Source organism: Hypanus sabinus, chromosome 12 (assembly GCF_030144855.1).
Source record: "Hypanus sabinus isolate sHypSab1 chromosome 12, sHypSab1.hap1, whole genome shotgun sequence".
Classification (NCBI taxonomy): domain Eukaryota; kingdom Metazoa; phylum Chordata; class Chondrichthyes; order Myliobatiformes; family Dasyatidae; genus Hypanus; species Hypanus sabinus.
In genome coordinates this window covers 81905260-81924226 of record NC_082717.1, presented here as the reverse complement: position 1 = coordinate 81924226, position 18967 = coordinate 81905260, and the positions used below count along the sequence as shown (strand labels likewise).

General features: G+C 41.4%; 1 protein-coding gene across 5 annotated transcripts in view; it reads right to left on the bottom strand.

Moving 5' to 3' along the window:
• Window positions 1–18967, bottom strand: part of ralgapa2 (Ral GTPase activating protein catalytic subunit alpha 2) — a 482467-nt gene that overhangs the window by 211275 nt on the left and 252225 nt on the right. For all 5 annotated transcript variants that reach the window (XM_059986278.1, XM_059986280.1, XM_059986279.1 and 2 more), the window contains exons 28-31: window positions 15581–15689; window positions 8662–8772; window positions 8456–8524; window positions 8220–8357 (exon numbers count right to left, since the gene is read on the bottom strand). In XM_059986278.1, the coding sequence (XP_059842261.1) occupies window positions 8220–8357; window positions 8456–8524; window positions 8662–8772; window positions 15581–15689 (427 nt within the window). The remainder of the gene's footprint in view (window positions 1–8219; window positions 8358–8455; window positions 8525–8661; window positions 8773–15580; window positions 15690–18967) is intronic.

The following is an 18967-nucleotide window of genomic DNA, read 5'->3' as shown; positions in this document are numbered from 1 at the left end:
GGATTGGGAACGCTAGAGGCAGGAAAAATGTTCCTGATGTTGGGGGAGTCCAGAACCAGAGGACCCAGTTTAAGAATAAGGGGTAGGCCATTTAGAATGGAGTTGAGGAAAAACTTTTTCACCCAGAGAGTTGTGGATCTGTGGAATGCTCTGCCTCATAAGGCAGTGGAGGCCAATTCTCTGGATGTTTTCAAGAAAAAGTTAGATAGAGCTCTTTAGGATAGCGGAGTCAAGGGATATGGGGAGAAGGCAGGAACAGGATACCGATTGTGGATGATCAGCCATGATCACAGTGAATGGTGGTGCTGGCTTGAAGGGCCGAAGGGCCTACTCCGGCATCTATTGTCTATAGTGATCATAATTCTGTCTCCTTTACAACAGCATTGGAGAGAGATAGGAATAGACAAGTTAGAAAAGCGTTTAATTGGAATAAGGGGAATTATGAGATTATCAGGCAGGAAATTGGAGGCTTAAATTGGAAACCGATGTTCTCAGGGAAAAGTATGGAAGAAATGTGGCAAATATTCAGGGAGTATTTGTGTGGAGTTCTGTGTAGGTACATTCTAAAGAGACAGGGAAGTTATGGAAAGGTACAGGAACCGTGGTGTACAAAAGCTGTAGTAAATCTAGTGAAGAAGAAGAGAAAAGCTTACAAATGGTTCAGAGGTAATGTTAGAGATCTAGAAGATTATAAGACTAATAGGAAGGCGCTTAAGAAGGAAATTAGGAGAGCCAGAAGGGGCCATGAGAAAGTCTTGGTGGGCAGGATTAAGGAAATCCCCAAGGTATTCTACAAGTATGGGAAGAGCAAGAGGATAAGACGTGAAAAAATAGGACTTATCAAGTGTAACAGTGGGAAAGTGTGTATGGAACCGGAGGAAATAGCAGAGGTACTTAATGAATACTTTACTTCAGTATCACTATGGAAAATGATCTTGGTGATTGTAGTGCAGACTTGCAGCAGACCAAAAAGCTCGAGCATGCAGATATTAAGAAAGAGGATGTGCTGGAGCTTTTGGAAAGCATCAAGTTGGATAAGTCCCTGTGACTGGATGAGATGTACCCCAGGCTACTGTGGGAGGCGAGAGAGGAGATTGCTGAGTCTCTGGTGATAATCTTTGCATCATCAATGGGAATGGGAGAGGTTCCAAAGGATTGAAGGGTTGCATATGTTGTTCCTTTATTCAAGAAAGGGAGTAGAGATAGCCCAGGAAATTATAGACCAGTGAGTCTTACCTCAGTGGTTGTTAAATTGATGGAGAAGATCCTGAAAGGCAGGATTTATGAACATTTGGAGTGGTATAACATGATTAGGGGTAGTCAGCATGGCTTTGGCAAGAGCAGGTTGTGCCTTACAAGCCTGATTGAATTTTTTGAGGATGTGGCTAAACACATTGATGAAGGAAGAGCAGTAGATGTAGTGTATATGGATTTCAGCAAGACATTTGATAAGGTACCCCAGGCAAGGCTTATTGAGAAAGTAAAGAGGAATGGGATCTAAGGGGACATTGCTTTGTGGATCCAAAACTGGCTTGCCCACAGAAGGCAAAGAATGGTTGTAGACGCGTCATATTCTGCATGGAGGTCGGTCAACAGTGGTGTGCCTCAGGGATCTGTTCTGGGATCCTTGCTCTTCATAATTTTTATAAATGACCTGGATGAGGAAGTGTAGGGATGGGTTAGTAAGTTTGCTGATGACACAAAGGTTGGGGGTGTTGTGGATAGCGTGGAGGGCTACTAGAGGTTACAGTGGGACATTGCTAGGATACAAAACTGGGCTGAGAAGTGGCAGATGGAGTTCAACCCAGATAAGTGTGAAGTGGTTCATTTTGGTAGGTCAAATATGATGGCAGAATATAGTATTAATGGTAAGATTCTTGGCAGTGTGGAGGATCAGAGGGATCTTAGGGTCTGAGTCCACAGGATGCTCAAAACAGCTGCGCAGGTTGACTCGGTGGTTAAGTAGGCCTTCACGAATCGTGGAATTAAATTTAGGAGCTGAGAGGTAATGTTGCAGCTATATAGGACCCTGGTCAGACCCCGCTTGGAGTACTGTGCTCAGTTCCGGTTGCCTCGCTACAGGGAGGAAGTGGAAGCCATAGAAAGAGTGCAGAGGAGATTTACAAGGACGTTGCCTGGATTGGGGAGTATACCTTATGAGAATAGCCATAGAAAGAGTGCAGAGGAGATTTACAAGGACGTTGCCTGGATTGGGGAGTATACCTTATGAGAATAGGTTGAGTGAACTCGGCCTTTTCTCCTTGGAGCAAAGGAGGATGAGAGATGACCTGATTGAGGTGTATAAGATGATGAGAGGCACTGATCATGTGGATAGTCAGAGGCTTTTCCCAGGGCTGAAATGGTTGCCACAAGAGGACACAGGTTTAAGGTGCTGGGGAGTAGGTGCAGAGCAGATGTCAGGGGTAAGTTTTTTACTCAGAGAGTCGTGAGTGAGTGGAATGGGTTGCTGGCAAGTGTGGTGGAGGCAGATATGATAGGGTCTTTTAAGAAACTTTTAGATAGGTACATGTTCAGCACAACTTTGTGGGCCGAAGGTCCTGTATTGTGCTGTAGGTTTTCTATGTTTCTATAGAGCTGATATTTTCGGTCCTAGCTGGTTTCCTAAAACTCTCTAGATTTTTCCTTATGAAGTATTTATTGAATACTTTTGAAAGGTACTCATAAAACTTCATTGACCATCCCTTCAGTCAATATGTGATAAAAACCACGGTCATTTGAAAATAAGGAAAAAATCCAGGTGCTTATGTTGGAAATACATAGTTGGTCAATATTGTCGATAGAATGATCAAAAGCATGTGAACAAAATAATACTAGTTAACATTATATATGCTAAATCAAATTATATTAATTTATTGACTTGTCGATGCTAAAAATAGCCTAAAAAGTCCCTCACTCATTTAAGCTAGATCTAATAAATTGATTTATTAACATAGCAGTAGAATACAACATAGAACCTCTGAAGGCTATTTGAGTGAAGGCTGCTGTGAAGGCTAGAAGTAGTTCTTACTTCCAGTAAGATGGCAGCATGTGTAAACTCAGCAGCCTTTTGGGGGCCAACCAAAGGTGCTATTTTCTATGTAAAATTAGTTTTTTTACGATCTAAAGACAATTCTACTCTAAGAACATCGAGTACTTCAGAACTACTCCATCAGAGAGATGCTTTTTGATCGGATCAACTGGACTGGTGTCAGAACTGGAGCCTGCCAAGGTGTCGAAGGATCCGGCTGGGATATCGGAGGAGCTGACCTGCCTCCAGACCATGTTGCCACCTGCTACTTGGAAGCATTGGAGTTGATGCAGTATAACTGTGGAGGATTGTCTCAAGTGTTTCATTTGAGTTCACAAAACTCTGTTGGACAGCGATTCTGTAAGTTGTCACTAGCCTGGTACCCTTGTTTGGTGGTGGGACAGTCAACATGGGAGCTGTGTAGCCTCAGCTGTAGCAAGAACTAGGCCTCAAGCCTTAGGCTTGCCTGCTGCTGCAGACCAGGTGAGAGATACGGATGTGCTACAGCATGGTTCAGTTTGGCTGGAGCCTGGCCTCTCCCGTTGGTGCTGCCTTCTCATGTTCGAGCAGTGGAAAGACAGGCGGATTGGGTGCATCTGTACACTGTCGGGAGACTGTACCATCAACTGCTGGACCTTGTCACTTAGGGTCTTGGACTATATATGATTTTGTTTGGAGTGACTATGCTTCTTTGGTCGATATTTTGAATAATGTTACTCATTACTTTTAAATGTCTGTGTAAAGAGGGTTTCTTCTTTTTGTTAACTAGCAGGAATGCTAATTTACTGATAACGAGAATGGTATTCCTTTGTAAACCAAATGGGGATTAATTTTCTTTCTTCTGAGTCTGTAAGCTTTTGTTGACGGGCTTTTGGGCAGATCGGCGCGAGGGGGTCGAGAGAGAGGACGCAATGCTCTAAGCTGGGCGAGGATCGGACCCCAAAGGGGGGTCCGAGGCCGGGAGATTCTCCGAGGAGGGGGGGGTTGAAGCTAGATGTGCTTGGTTGACCACTCGGAGGGTCCTGAGCTGTTTGGAGAGTCGAGGAGTTCGGAGGGTCCTGAGCTGTTTGGAGAGTCGAGGAGTTCGGAGGGTCCTGAGCTGCGAGTCGAGGAGTTCGGAGGGGATCGAATGGTGGCCAGAAGACTTCAGTAATTGAGCTCCAACGGTTGTGCACGAAGTGGTTTGGACTTTGATAAGTTTGGCGCCTTTTCTTTAATTTTCTCTTCATATATACTGTATCGTTATTAATCACTTAGTTATAGTAACCTTTATAAATTGTACTCATTTAATCGCATATGGTGTGCTGTCTGTTTTTGGGCGAGGCGGGGACATCACACAGCATCCACACCAGCTGATTACCCAGTTTGGCGGGGCCGAAGGCTGCTCCCCCTAGACGGGAACGAGCTGAGCGAGCCTGAGGCGACCCAGGGAGTTAAATTGTGGGGGCTCGTCCGGGATTGATTTCTGTGGAAGCTGTGTGATCACCCTCTTTAAATTGTGTCTGCGGCGAAGAGCTGGTGTGCCTTTGTGGGTGTGCGATTGCTGGTTATCGCGGTGTGTGTGTTGGGTGGGGTGGTTTCTGTTGGCTGACGAAATGGTGGTGGGACCATGGGTTGTCCGTACTGTTTGGAGATTGAGGAGTGACAGGTTGGGATGTTTCAGCAGTGGTGAGCTCCGCCCGGTTATTGGAATAATGTCCAGCCCTAAAGGGGCGGAAGCGTGGGCGGAGCGGACCCCTCAGTTGTTGGGTGAGTGGCAGTGCTTGGCTGAGGGAAAGCGACAGGGACGGGTTGAAAGTTTGAGTAGGCGGGCTGGTGACTTTGTTAGAACTGTCGGGCGCAATTATCTCGAAGTGACCGCTGCCAGTTCTGGGAAAGTGTGGGAAAATGCGTGTGGTTCGACTGGAAGTCAAATGCCGCAGCTGGGGGGCTTATCATATCCGTGGCAGGAGATTGGTGGGAAGTTTTTAGGGTATCCTTTTTTGCCTAGGGGGGCAGATAAATTGCTTGTGGTGCCAAGGGGATCTGTCAAGGGGATCAGTTGTTCCGTTGATTCGAGAGGTGTCGGGAAACTTAGAGGAGGCCCAGTGGGGGAACGGCTTGGGGTCTCTGGGGGAGCACGTTCCCAGCAATGTACCAAGGAACTCCCGAAAGGAGCAGACCCTATTCCTGAAGGCTTAGAGGGGCCATGCGCACAGGTGTTGTTACGGATGGATGGAAGTCAAGTTAAAGCCATCCTCAGCACCGGGGCGCCGGTGAAGTTGCTGTACAGTTTGTTTCATAACCGTTATTGGAAGCATTTACCCTTGACAACATTGAGGACACTGGAGATTCGGGGTACCAGTGTCGGTGATTATCCAGACAACGGTTGTTGGTCAGTGAAAATGGAGTTCTTAGAGGCAAATGTGGAGGAGACTGAGGTTCATGAATCGTTAATGCTGATGTGTCCGGACCCTGTTGAGACGGGCAGCGTTTCTGTTCTAGAGAGAACCAAAATCCTGCTGGTGCGCTTGGGAGCCTGCCCGGAGGAGGCGGGTGAGCGCTGTTTGGAGGCATTGTCGATGCACCCAGGGTTTCGAGCTGCTTGTGCGGACGTGTGTAGCAGCATTGGGCTGATAACGAATTCAAACAAGAGCCAGTGGTGGTACGGCCTGGGGGAAGTATCTGATGGTGAGACCCTCTTCGTGGACGCTGCGAAATACCACAAGGGAGGGGAGTTGACTGCTGAAGACACCTCGGAGAGAGAGAGGTTGCGGCGACTGGCCCCTACAGCCGTGGAAGATGTAGGCAGCGTGTGTATGGATTATATTGCGTTGAAGAGGCGCACTGTCAGTGACCAGAATATGGCCCTGAGGGCCAGAGAGGCGATGGCCTGTCTGAGTGGTGTGAAGTGGTTTAAGGTGCTGGATCTGAGGAGTGGATGTTGCCAGATCCCGATGAGTGGGGCCAACAAGGAGAAGACGGCCGTTATAAGTTCCCTAGGAGTCTTCGGGTCCGAAAAGATGCCACAGGGCATATCTGGAGCCCTTGCAACCTTCCTGCGGGGCAGGTGGAAGACCATAGGGGATGTGGAGGCGTTTGGAGTTTTGGTGTATGTGGATGATCTCTTGGTATTTGGATTTGCCTCAGGAGAATATGAAGTGAGGTCGTTGCAGGAGCAGCTGAGAACTACCGAGTTAAAGTGTTTTCGGGACACGTGCCAGGGCTGGCGAAGGTCGCAGCTCGTGAGAGACCGTCTCTACGGAATCAAGTTTGAAATGAAGACGGAGAGACTGGAGAAAGTGATCTGGAACCATTCGGAAGACTTACAAGTTGGAGAGAATGAAGAAAGTTGTCTGACTGAGGGTAATAGCAAACTGAGAACCCGGAGAGGGGAGTTTGCGGAGGTGAAGAAATTACAGATGAATCTCAGAAGAGAGAAGCGGAAACTTGAAGGGAACCTGAAGATGACCATCGACAGTTCAAATGAAGTGCAAAACCTGAAAGTTGATCTGGAAGAAGTCATGAGGAAGAAAAAGCTGGAGAGAAGTGCAGTGAATACTGAACAGGAGGCTGAAGAGACTGCGGGAGCAGTGCAGGCCACGTGTTTCCGTTTGGAGAAGATCAAACAGCAGCTACCGATCACAGGAATGAGGAAGAATACAGATTCGATGGATGATGTGCTGGATGTGTGGTACATGCTGCCTTTTGCTGACTTTCCCTCGATTGAGGAAGAGACCTTTGGCCCTTCTCCCATTGAGTCAGGTGTAGCGGGGAGGGTTAGCTGTGTGCAGTGTGAGGCATGAGTGAGAGGTTGAGAGAGGAGGTGGTAGTGGGCCCAAGGTATCCCCAGTTGTGTCCGAGCCTGAAGGGTTTAGGTGAGGGGGTACGGAGGTCTCAGAAGGGTTAGGGAACTCCCAGATAGTTGGCCTAAGTAGCGCCTGAAAAACAGGGCGTGAGGTTTACTGTGTGGGGAGGAGATGTCCCTGTTTGTGCTTGGGTTACGGTGTGTTGGCAGGAAAGGTGGCGAGTTATTTAGTAGTCATGAGGACATGACTTTTATTTGGTGGAGGGAGAGTGTAAAGAGGGTTTCTTCTTTTTGTTAACTAGCAGGAATGCTAATTTACTGATAACGAGAATGGTATTCCTTTGTAAACCAAATGGGGATTAATTTTCTTTCTTCTGAGTCTGTAAGCTTTTGTTGACGGGCTTTTGGGCAGATCGGCGCGAGGGGGTCGAGAGAGAGGACGCAATGCTCTAAGCTGGGCGAGGATCGGACCCCAAAGGGGGGTCCGAGGCCGGGAGATTCTCCGAGGAGGGGGGGGTTGAAGCTAGATGTGCTTGGTTGACCACTCGGAGGGTCCTGAGCTGTTTGGAGAGTCGAGGAGTTCGGAGGGTCCTGAGCTGCGAGTCGAGGAGTTCGGAGGGGATCGAATGGTGGCCAGAAGACTTCAGTAATTGAGCTCCAACGGTTGTGCACGAAGTGGTTTGGACTTTGATAAGTTTGGCGCCTTTTCTTTAATTTTCTCTTCATATATACTGTATCGTTATTAATCACTTAGTTATAGTAACCTTTATAAATTGTACTCATTTAATCGCATATGGTGTGCTGTCTGTTTTTGGGCAAGGCGGGGACATCACACAGCATCCACACCAGCTGATTACCCAGTTTGGCGGGGCCGAAGGCTGCTCCCCCTAGACGGGAACGAGCTGAGCGAGCCTGAGGCGACCCAGGGAGTTACATCTGCTTGCTATTTTAAATGTTTTTCAGCTTGGCCTCAGAGGAATGATATTTTGTTCAGGTTTATCTATGTATGGTTTGAATGATAAATAAACTTGATTTTATTTGACAGTTTGACTACTACCATTGTCCTCACTTTTTGGATAATATCTGTTGGTAATGATTCTGTGTTGAATTTAAGGTAATCCTACCTCCACCCTGACACAGAGTGGCCTTTTCTGTTCCATATTCCCTCTCCTCCACCAACTCTCTTTCAACTCTCAATGCTTCATGCCACCCTGCCTCCAGGGCAAAGACATTCCAAAGAAACTAAGGTATACAGGATCAATTTATGATTGTAATTCATTCAGAAATATTTATTATAACAGAGTTTCATGCATAATGTGAATGTTGTTATTCAATTAACTCAGTTATTGTGCAATTAAATGGCCTTCAATAGTGGAAGTCCTAAACTATACAAAACATACATACCCTGTATATGTAATCTAGTAAAGGTGCTTGCCGTGCCATTTGGTCTTCCATCAAAGCTGCACTAATAGGCTCCAATAAAGCTTCCACTGACATTGCCATACACCAGTCCAAGAGACAGAGTAGCAGGGACACTATTAACTAGAAGATAAGAAAATATAATGCAGTATTCTGCCTTAGTTTCAATCTGAAGTGTTGTCATGCATCTGGAAAGGAGTAACATAAAAAGTCACACTCACCCTTTTATCTGCATCAACAGAGGAATGCTCTGCACTGGGCAAGAGAAATGCAATAGTGGCAACAAGGATCTGCATTTTAAAATATTGTTTAGTTTTATTACAGTACATATAAACCATCTGTTTAACAGACATTTGAATCAATTTCAATGGTATACAAAAATAATATGATTTTCGCACTCAGACAACTATGAAAGAAAGCAATTTACCTCAGCAATTTTCTTGGGAAGCTGTGATTCATACTTCTTAAGCTTTTCCATATGAGTAACCAACAGTTGCAGCATGTCACAAGCCACTTCAGCAACTACTTTGTTGGAAAACTTGAAACAAAACATGTCATTGAAAATATAAACCACATCTGAACAGTCTTTTTAAGCCACAATCTAATCTTGACATGTTCAGTGAAAAATAACTAGTTTTGGGATAACTAAGGTTGTGATCTGATTTGTAAAATTCATGAACAACTAAAGAAAATTACAAATAAGAGTTAATTCACAATAAAAATAATATAGTTATTTGCATAATAACCAAAAGGAAACAAAAATATTATCATGTAAATTTACACTGGATGAAACCAGCATTCTGTTATCCAAAGTAAATGACTTCACAAATAAACATTTTTTAACACTTGTTATGACTAACATTCAGCTGACCAGGGATATCAATTATATATATGTCATTCTCAAACATCAAAGGCCCCTAATCCTTTGTGTACCTTTGCATTGATTCCTACATATTGTTAATTTCTTAGAATCTTATGCTGCACAATGAAAGAACTCTCCCTGCTCATCAGTAGGCTAAGTAATGTCTCTGACTATGAATGGATGCAATTTTCAACTGTGACAATTGAGATCAGCTGGCTTGCAAATGGCTGTTTTATATTGAGACAGTTAGTTGCTTAAGAAAGCCTAATTAGCAGTTGTGCATCCTTAACAAAAATATTCTGCACAGCTGTTATGCAACTAACATTCAGAATCTTAAGGATTATCAAGAAAATATTTACCTTTTGTTTGGTTACAAAGAATCAAGAATACTTTCTTTTAAAAACAAGGCTAGGCAAGAGAATTGCAACAATGGTCTGGTCTATCATTTCTTGTTGCAGCTTACTCTAGAAGAGGGTACTACACTGAGAATGCTTTCTTTGTGCATTGAAGTATTTACAAATTGATATTAATTAACTATGGGTGGAAAAGTGGACTTGACAAAGATCAGTCTTGACATTAATGAATGGTAAAAAGGTTTTAAGATACAGTAAAAGGACGATACAACTGCCCCTTGCTCTTATTTCCCATTCTCATAAATAAAGAATTTTAATAAATTTTTACTGCATTTTATCAATCTATTTTAGAAGCATCCTCTTTACACAAGTGCTAAAATAGCAGATAAAATTCATGCTCATTAAGAACATTATGAACATTTTCCTATTGATTTAACATTTATATATATAGTAAATTTTATACACATTCAAGGGGTGATTGATAAGTTCGTGGCCTAAGGTAGAGAGTGAATTTTAGAAAACCTAGCACATTTATTTTTCCTACATTTACACACTTAGTCCAGTGGTCGTGGAGCATACGGATCCCTTCTCTGTAGAAGCCGGCGCCTTGGACCTCCAGAAGTGGTCTACAGCATGGGGTGATTGATAAGTTCGTGGTCTAAGGTAGAAGGAGATGAGTTACACAGCTCTTGTTACGTGCACGTGCAGTTCAACTCTTTGAATGATAATGCAGAAAGCTTGAAGTTATTAACTCATCTCCTTCTACCTCATGCCACGAACTAATCAATCACCTCTGCTGTGGACCACTTCTGGAGGTCCAAGACGCTAACTTCTACAGAGAAGGGATCCGTATGCTCCACGACCACTGGATTAAGTGTGTAAATGTAGGAAAAATAAATGTGCTGGGTTTTCTAAAATTGACTCCTTCTACAGTAGGCCATGAACTTATCAATCACCCCTTGTATAGACATTATACACAGCATACTTCAAACAAAAGTTCACACAGAAAAATAGTTAATTATCAAAATTTTCCTTTCCTTTCCAATGCTTTCAAAGAAAGTTTTTCTTCTACTTGAAAATACATGAAGTTATATGTTAACATTATACAAATATCATTAGCATTGGAAGTGATAAAATAGCTCTAATTTCATTATAAAAACACAAATTCACCTTACTTTTTATAAAAAAGTTCATGTCCCTTGAACTTAGAAGAAAAACATTGACATTTTATAAACTTCAAGTACTATTTCTCATTTGTCAACATTGATTAACAAGCACAGCTGCAAAAAGCTGCAACTTCTGAACATCTAAATTTCTATAGTGTATGTAGACTTAAGACTTAAACAACGCCCTCAATTTTTTTGACACAATGGAGTAATATTCTCTTAACATCTCATGGAAGTTCTATGGTATTTGTCATAAGTGCAAAAGAAAATTAAACACTCAATGAAAGTTAATTTTGTTCTTAAACATTTTCACTTCAAATGTATTTTGAGAATCTGCTTATATTAAGAGAGTGTACTTCTATATTACACTTAACATTGCAGGCCAAAAATCGGAATCAATTTTACTAAATGCCAAATGAAAGGACCTGCAATGCCGTGATCCAACGCCTGATGCAGGAACTAAAGCTCTTAAAAAAATGAAGTTTCACTCCCAGAAAGGGGAAAGGTCTAAGAGCAAAAGCCACAGCTAACTTGGTGAGATGGAGAATATGATAATAATAATAAAAGCTAATGCACGGCATGTGCCAATACATTACTGTGGTGAGAACCAGACTGATTGTAGTAGACAAAGAAAGGGAAAAGGAAATAATGGCAGGCAAATACAACAAATACAAATAAAATGACAATGATCTTAAAAGAGACCTGAAAGCATTTTATAGTGAAATAGGAGGAATAATAACTCAAAAGGGACCAAAATGAAAACAGAAGGGTAAGGAGCTTAATGAGAACTTTGTATTGCTCCCTTGCCAAAATCTCCAAAGGGGATGTTATAGGAGTAATGGTTAGGATGAAAACTGTAAAGAAGGTGGTGGTAGTAAAGTTGGCTATGATTTAATTTCAGTAAATCTCCTTGCTGGTATATATCCAAACATGCTGAACATATACAAGAGTGAGGATTACAGAAGGACTTGCGGTAATCATTTGTTACCCCCTAGAAAGGGAACAGTTGGGGCCAGTTTAAAAAAAAAGACTTGTGGAAGCAATAATTTAATGGCAGCGTGATAACAAAGTAGTGTATGGACGACACTACAAGCAGAAAGTTGTTATAACAATATTGCTTCCAGGGGCCTTTAAAAAAGAACAGTGTTTGTTATATATACACACACACACATACATAGCAGTATTTAGGTGTGAACAGTAAAATATTCATATCAGTAGATGGTATGAAACTTGTAGGAGTGATAATTAGTGGTGAGAACAATAATGGACTGTAAAAGGATATATATTGGCTGGCACAAGGAAGCAAATGGAATCCAATACAATGACAAAGCAATACATTTTGGCATGATGAACAAGAATAATATGCAGATTGTATGGCACAGTTATTAAGGGCCGTGTACAAACACAGACTCCTAAACATATAAAAACATTATATCTTTGCAACTGAGAGAATTGCTTAACCACAAATCATATAGTGTCTTCAATTCTGGACACTATCTTAGAAGGAACTGAAGAATCCCTAAAAGATGCAGATATAATTTCCTAAATGATTTTACAAAGAAGGGGTTTTAATTACAGTACATCCCCCAGAAATGAACATCCACTTATAGGCCTCCCATAGATTGACAAACTTCCCTAATATTATGGAAGTGAAAAATCCTATGTAAATACATAATTTCGTTCCTACGGAAGTCAGAACTGGTGTCCTCTCTCTCTACTTTTACTAATTGTTCTTTCTTATCAGTCTTATGTGCTTTTGAGAGCATTCAACACAATTCTGTGAAGGTACGATCACCATACAAAAGTGATTTCTGTGTATTTTCTGACATAGACAAAACTGACTTATGATTATCTGCAAAAATGGAACTCATTCATTTCCTGGGAACATCCTGCACAAGAACAGACTGGCTACGCGGATATTACTCTACATATAAAGCAGAAAGATTTGCTAGACATGAGTAAGGTCACGATACGTTCAATAAGCTAAGTAGGGAAGCTACTCCTATTTATGGTTGGTTCAAGGACCAAAGGATTCAAAGTAATGGGAAAGGATGAAGGGCAGGGGCACTTAAAAGAATAGCTCAAACCTGCTTATGATATGGAACTTATGGTCAATAAGGGTGGAGGGAAAAGAGTAATACAAGACTTCCAGAAGTTAATTCAATTGGTATGAAAAATATTATTTCCAGGGTTACAGTGGAAGTAGAATTGGACTGTACTTTGCGAACAGTCAGTAGGACCTCAGTGGAATAGGCAACCTCCTTATTTGCTGCAACAGTACTCTGATTCTACAGAGGTAAAAAGATGGAAAGGTGTAGGGAGGGAATTCTAGAGAATGGCATTGTCAAAGATTCAATGAGAATTTAGGGGTGGCTGTGTAAATTTCCTGTTCTTTTTTTAAAAATATTTTTTATTAGTTTTTCAAAACATTTTACAAATTAAAAACCCCAAATCCCAATGAGGAACATTAAAACAGTGCAAAATTAAGCATACAATAACAATATGCTACAAAGGAAGAGAATTTAGCAAAAAAAAGCACCTAAATTAAAGACAAGTAAGCTTAGTGTCCTCCCCAAGCCCCACAACACAAGAAAAAACAACAGCAACTCCAGACCAACCACAACACAATATAGAGAGTATAAGTCAGGACAGCCAAGCTCCCAGACTGTGAATACACTCAGCAACAGAGGGTAATAATGCCTTCTACCAGAAAAAAAAAGGAGCTGAAAGCAAGGGACTGAAAAGAAGAAAAAAAACCCTAGTCAAGAGGAAGGTTATGAAAGTACTCGATAAAAGGTCCCCAGATCTTATGGAACTTTAGATCTGAATTGAGAACTGAATAATGAATTCTTTCGAGGTCCAAACAGTCCATGATGTCGTTAAGCCATTGAGCATGAGTGGGCGGGGCTGCATCTCTCCATCTGAGGAGGATCAAGCGTCTAGCCGGGAGAGAGGCAAAGGATAATATTCGGCATTTGGTCGGACCCTGACATAAATCTGTCTCGCCCCAAAAACCGAACAGAGCAATTAAGGGGTTTGGTTCTAGGTGCTGATTCAGAATACACGATAACGTAGTGAAGACGTCTTTCCAGAATTTCTCCAAGCTAGGACAGAACCAGTACATATGGATGAGAGAGGCCACGCCCCTCTTGCATTTATCACAGAGCGGACTAATGCTAGGGTAGAATCAAGATAGTTTAGATTTAGACGTATGGGCTCTATGAACAATCTTAAACTGTAAAAGGCAGTGGTGAGCACAAAGAGAGGTTGAGTTAACCGATTTGAGAACTGAATCCCAGCTCTCCTCAGATAAGGAGATATTTAAATCCTGCTCCCAGGCCATTTTGATTTTATCTATGGGGGCCCGTCGTAAGGCCGCTGGTTTATCTCGGATGATTGATATTAAGCCTTTACCTAGTGGATTCATGGAAAGAAATAGGTCCATAGCATTTTTTGCAGGCATTTCAGGGAAGTTAGGAATTAAAGGAGCAATAAAGTGTCAGATTTGGAGATATCTGAAAAAAATGAGCATTGGACAGATTGAACTTAACAGAGAGCTGCTGAAAAGAAGCGAAGCGATTATCAATGAAAAGATCTTCAAAATGTCTAATGCCCTTCCTATACCAAACCTGGAATGCTGAATCGTATGTAGTAGGTAAAAAAAGGTGATTATGAGCAATAGGGCTGGAAACGGAAAACCCCTGGAAACCATAGCATTTCCTGATCTGAGCCCATATATGCAAAGTGTGTCTAACAAGAGGATTAGCAGACTAATCTGGGCAGACTACTAGGGAGTGCAGAGCCAAGAAGTGCAGAGATAGATAATTCTTTGGTGGAGCTCAGCTCCATCGCCACCCAATTAGGGCACTCGGGTTGGCCATGGAAGAAAGACCAGAAGGTAGCACAACATATATTAGCTGCCCAATAATATAAACGAAAGTTAGGTAAAGCCATTCCACCCTCTTTTTTAGATTTTTGGAGATGGATTTTATTAATTCTAGAGCGCTTATTCTGCCACAGATATGACAAAATAATAGAGTCCAAGGAATCAAAAAAAGATTTAGGAATAAAAATTGGGATAGATTGAAATAGGTATAAAAATTTGGGGAGAACATACATTTTAACAACATTAATATGACCTACCAAAGACATAGATAGAGGTGACCATTGTACCAGACTCTGTTTTATAGCATATGAAAGGTTGGCAAAGTTTTCACGAAAGAGATCTTTAAACTTCCTTGTGACTGTAATTCCAAGATAAGTAAATTGATTATGGACTACTTTAAAAGGGAGATCATGGAATGTTAGTTCTTGTGCTTCTTTATTAATTGGGAGAAGTTCACTCTTATGTAAGTTAAGTTTATAGCCAAAGATCTGGCTAAACTGGTCAAGAAGTGAAAACATTAGAGGTAAGGATGTAGACGGATTTCAGAGAAAGAGTAATGAGTCATCAGCATAGAGAGAAACTTTATGCTCAACACCCCCTCTCCAAATCCCAGTCAATTCAGGGCAGTTTCGAAATGCTATTGCCAGAGGTTCCATAGCCAAATCAAAGAGAAAGGGACTTAAGGGGCATCCCTGGCGGGTGCCACGTTTGAGATTAAATACCTGGGATTTCTGAAAATTGGTTAAAACAGAGGCAGTAGGACACAGGTACAGCAATTGGACTGTTCTTTTAAACTCAACTGCTAATAAGGTGCAGAAATGAGAATCAATCTGTTCTTGTCCAAAATACTAACCTTACAGTTGAAGACAAATCCAAATAAATCAAAATAATCAAGCGCATATATACTGCTATAAAATATTTAGGAAAAGGCATTGATTATTGAACTGAAAAACATTTTTTTTTCTCCTGAAATAGCATTGCAAATTGTATTTTAATCCATTACAAAGGCTATAGAAAAAATTTATTTTGTTTGGTTCCTTTGAAATAAGCAAGTCACTCTAGAGAGAATTAATTATTACCTTAAGTGTCACACCTAATACATTGAGAGCATCTTGGACCTGAGCGTGGTTTGTGCACTGCACCAGTTCTTCACTAATCCAGATTCCAAGACTACACATTGCAATGCAGCTGAATAAAAATCAAGAAACATGCATCAGGCAAAATTGAAAGTTGCACTTGAGTATACATCGACATTGCTATTCTCTTCAACTTCAATTTTTCTTAGTCCTCATTATCAATGAGGTACATGCAAAATCCAGCAAAGGTTTTTCTTCTGCCAGATGAAGCACCATACTTGGACATAAACCCTTCTCTGTACCTCCATTATTGGACATTAAAAATATAATGTAATGATACAATTAAAGCTACTTGAAATCAATTTGGTTGTAATTAATTGGTTAGAACAAGCTGAACCCAGTTGTCAATAGCCTCCCAAACAAATTCATCCCTAGGTCACACCTAGGAATTGTTTCCCAGTCCACTGCAGCAATCATTGTAGTAGAGTCCTGCAAAGCAGAATGGTCTGACTAGCAAATAGGCTGCAATGGCTTTCTGCTGGAAGGCCTTTTTTCCTGTTTCTAAACTTCTAAAATCAGAGGACTTCTGAAACAATTGGGAAACAAATTAAAATCAATTAATTTTAAACTATTGAACTACCTGTATTGAATTTAACAAATGTGGCTATACAACAGTCAAGCAAACAGATACAATATACATTCAGTCCCTCAGTTCAATAAATTAATACTGAGCCCAGATGCATTCCAGGACAAACAGGGATCAGATGCACACACATCTATGAAAACCAGAATTGGAACCAGCTGTGGGTTGTACACAGAACAGTCATCAGGTAGTTGACTGTCAAGGTACACTTGTATTAGTGAGGAGGAGATGCTGTTACTAATCTTCACTGACTGATATCTGCTGATGAGGAAATCGTGAATCCAGTTGCAGATGGAGGGTCAAAGGCTCCGGACTTGAAGCTTAATGATGAGTTTGGATAGGATGATTGTGTTGAATGCTGAATAGTCCATGAGCAGCAGTGTGATGTAGGAAATCATAAACACTAGAAATTCTGCAGATGCTGGCAATCTAAACAACACTCTCAAAAGGCTGGAGAAACTCAGCAAGACAGGCAACATCTATGGAAATGAATAAGCAGTTAATGTTTTGGGCCAAGACCCTTCTTCAGGACTGGAATGGAAGGGGGAAGATAACAGGATAAATAAGTGGGAGAAGGGGAAGGAGGAAAGCTAGAAGGCGACAGATAAAGTCAGGTGGGTAGAAAAGGTAAAGGGCTGGAGAGGAAGGAATCTGATAGGAGAGGGGAATGGACCATAGGAAAAACAGAAGGAGGCACGGACCCAGGGAGAAGTGATAGGCAGGTGAAAAGAGGGAAGTGGTCAGAGTGGGGAATAGAATATGCAAGAAGGATTTTTTTTAACTAGAAGGAGAAATCAATATTCATGCCATCAGGTTGGAGGCTCCCCAGATGGAATACAGAGTGTTGCTCCTCCAACCAGAAGGTGGCCTCATCATGGCACTAGGAGGCCATGAATCAACATGTCAGATGTAGGAGTTCATGTTGTCAAGATGGACCACAGGAAAGTGACAAGCCAGAAAAATCACATACTGTATGTTGTTGACTTACTGTGGCAAAAGACAAACTGGAGTAGATTCAGGTCACCTGAGGCAGGAGTTGATTCACACCATAACCAATCATTACAGCCAGTGGAAGTTGTAGTTTAGTAAATCAACAAACAATTTGAAAATGCATCTTCAATTTGTGACATAATAGACAAATCTAATGTTCATGTCTGTATTTTAATTTTGCACTTTTGTTGGTAAAATAGTAGATTGAAAAGCAGTCTGATAAACTTTTGATCAATATGGGATTTTTTATTCCTACATAGTGGCAGATGTTAATTGAACATTCAAGTACATTTACACCATGTGAATGTAATAAAGCTTTCCACTAAAGTTTATGCATGGTGTCATAACTGTTCTTGTGGTTTATATTCTATTACATTGTACTAAAACATGCATAATATCCTGTACTGGCATTCATTAGAATATCATAATTCACATTTGCAGAAGATTTTAAGTGGCGAAATTTGCCAAGGCAAACTGGAAAGTCCGAGAATAAAGAGACATTGTTGTCGAGATTTTATTTTATTCCCTTTCCCAGGATGTGGTGTTTCTGGCAAGCCCACTCCCGATGTACTTGATAAACCATCATTCTGAACTGCTGCAATTCTTCTGGTGAAGGCATTCCCACAGTGTTATAACATAATGATGTCTATGACAGTTGAAGAAGAGCTAACAAACTGAATAACATCTTCTGGTACCAGGCCAATAGCCCTGCAAGTCAAATCCTCTTCAAGTGCATACTTAGGTAATATGTAAAGGAAATGATGGTTTCATATTTAACAGCCTTTCAGGGAGTGAGTTCTTGACCTCACCTTCTTCTGGGTGAAAAACATAACCTTGCTATTCTTTAGGACCCTCAAACTTTTATATTCCTCAATCTCCCACAGATCCAATTTCTCAGTGCGCACTTTCGTCCATGAAAATGATCATAGCTAAGAAGAGAGGCTGGATGAGTTAGAATTTCCCAGTGCTGAAAATCATTTTTCCCCTCCAATCCAATCTTCTTTCATAATGATATTAACCTGTGATCTTAGTAGTTCTGTATACAGTTCTAGTAGAATCTCTCTGCTCTTATATTCTATACCTAGGCACTTAAAAAAATCCACACATTTCCTTAACCATCTACTGATCTTTAAAGAGCTGAGGATGCACAACAGGATCCTCTGTTTACTCACACTGCTCAATATCCCCCCCATTTATTATATATTGCTTTAGCTTGTTGAAACTTTCCCAAAACTATTAACTCACACTTCTTTGGATGAAATTCTATTTGCATTGTTACTATCAGCTAACCAAATAATGTATGCCTTTGTATAACCTTAAGATCTCCTCCTTACCAGCAACTAAAACAACATTTTTCTATCACTTAAAAACTTCCTTCCCATGCCTCTTACATGTATATTGAAATCACTGATAAATATCGCAAAAGTGGGATATGCAGGTCTAAGTTTTAGAGATGGCAATACAAGAATTCAATATATTTTGAAGTCAAAGCAGGGTGCTCAATCAGGGGGACATTAGGACCTCGTATGTCCTTTGTTTCACAGGATCCTGGTTAACCCCTTCTGTACCAGATGCAGTGATTCAGATTGAAGTGTTTACTATACACCATCAGAGTCTCTCAAGAGCAGAGGTGGAGGAGTATGCCTCATGATCAGCTCCTCATGGTGCATTAGTATATAGTGCTGTCCCAATTCTGCTCACCAGATCTGGAATATCTCGCAGTTAAATGCCATCCATTTTACCTTTCACGGGAGATT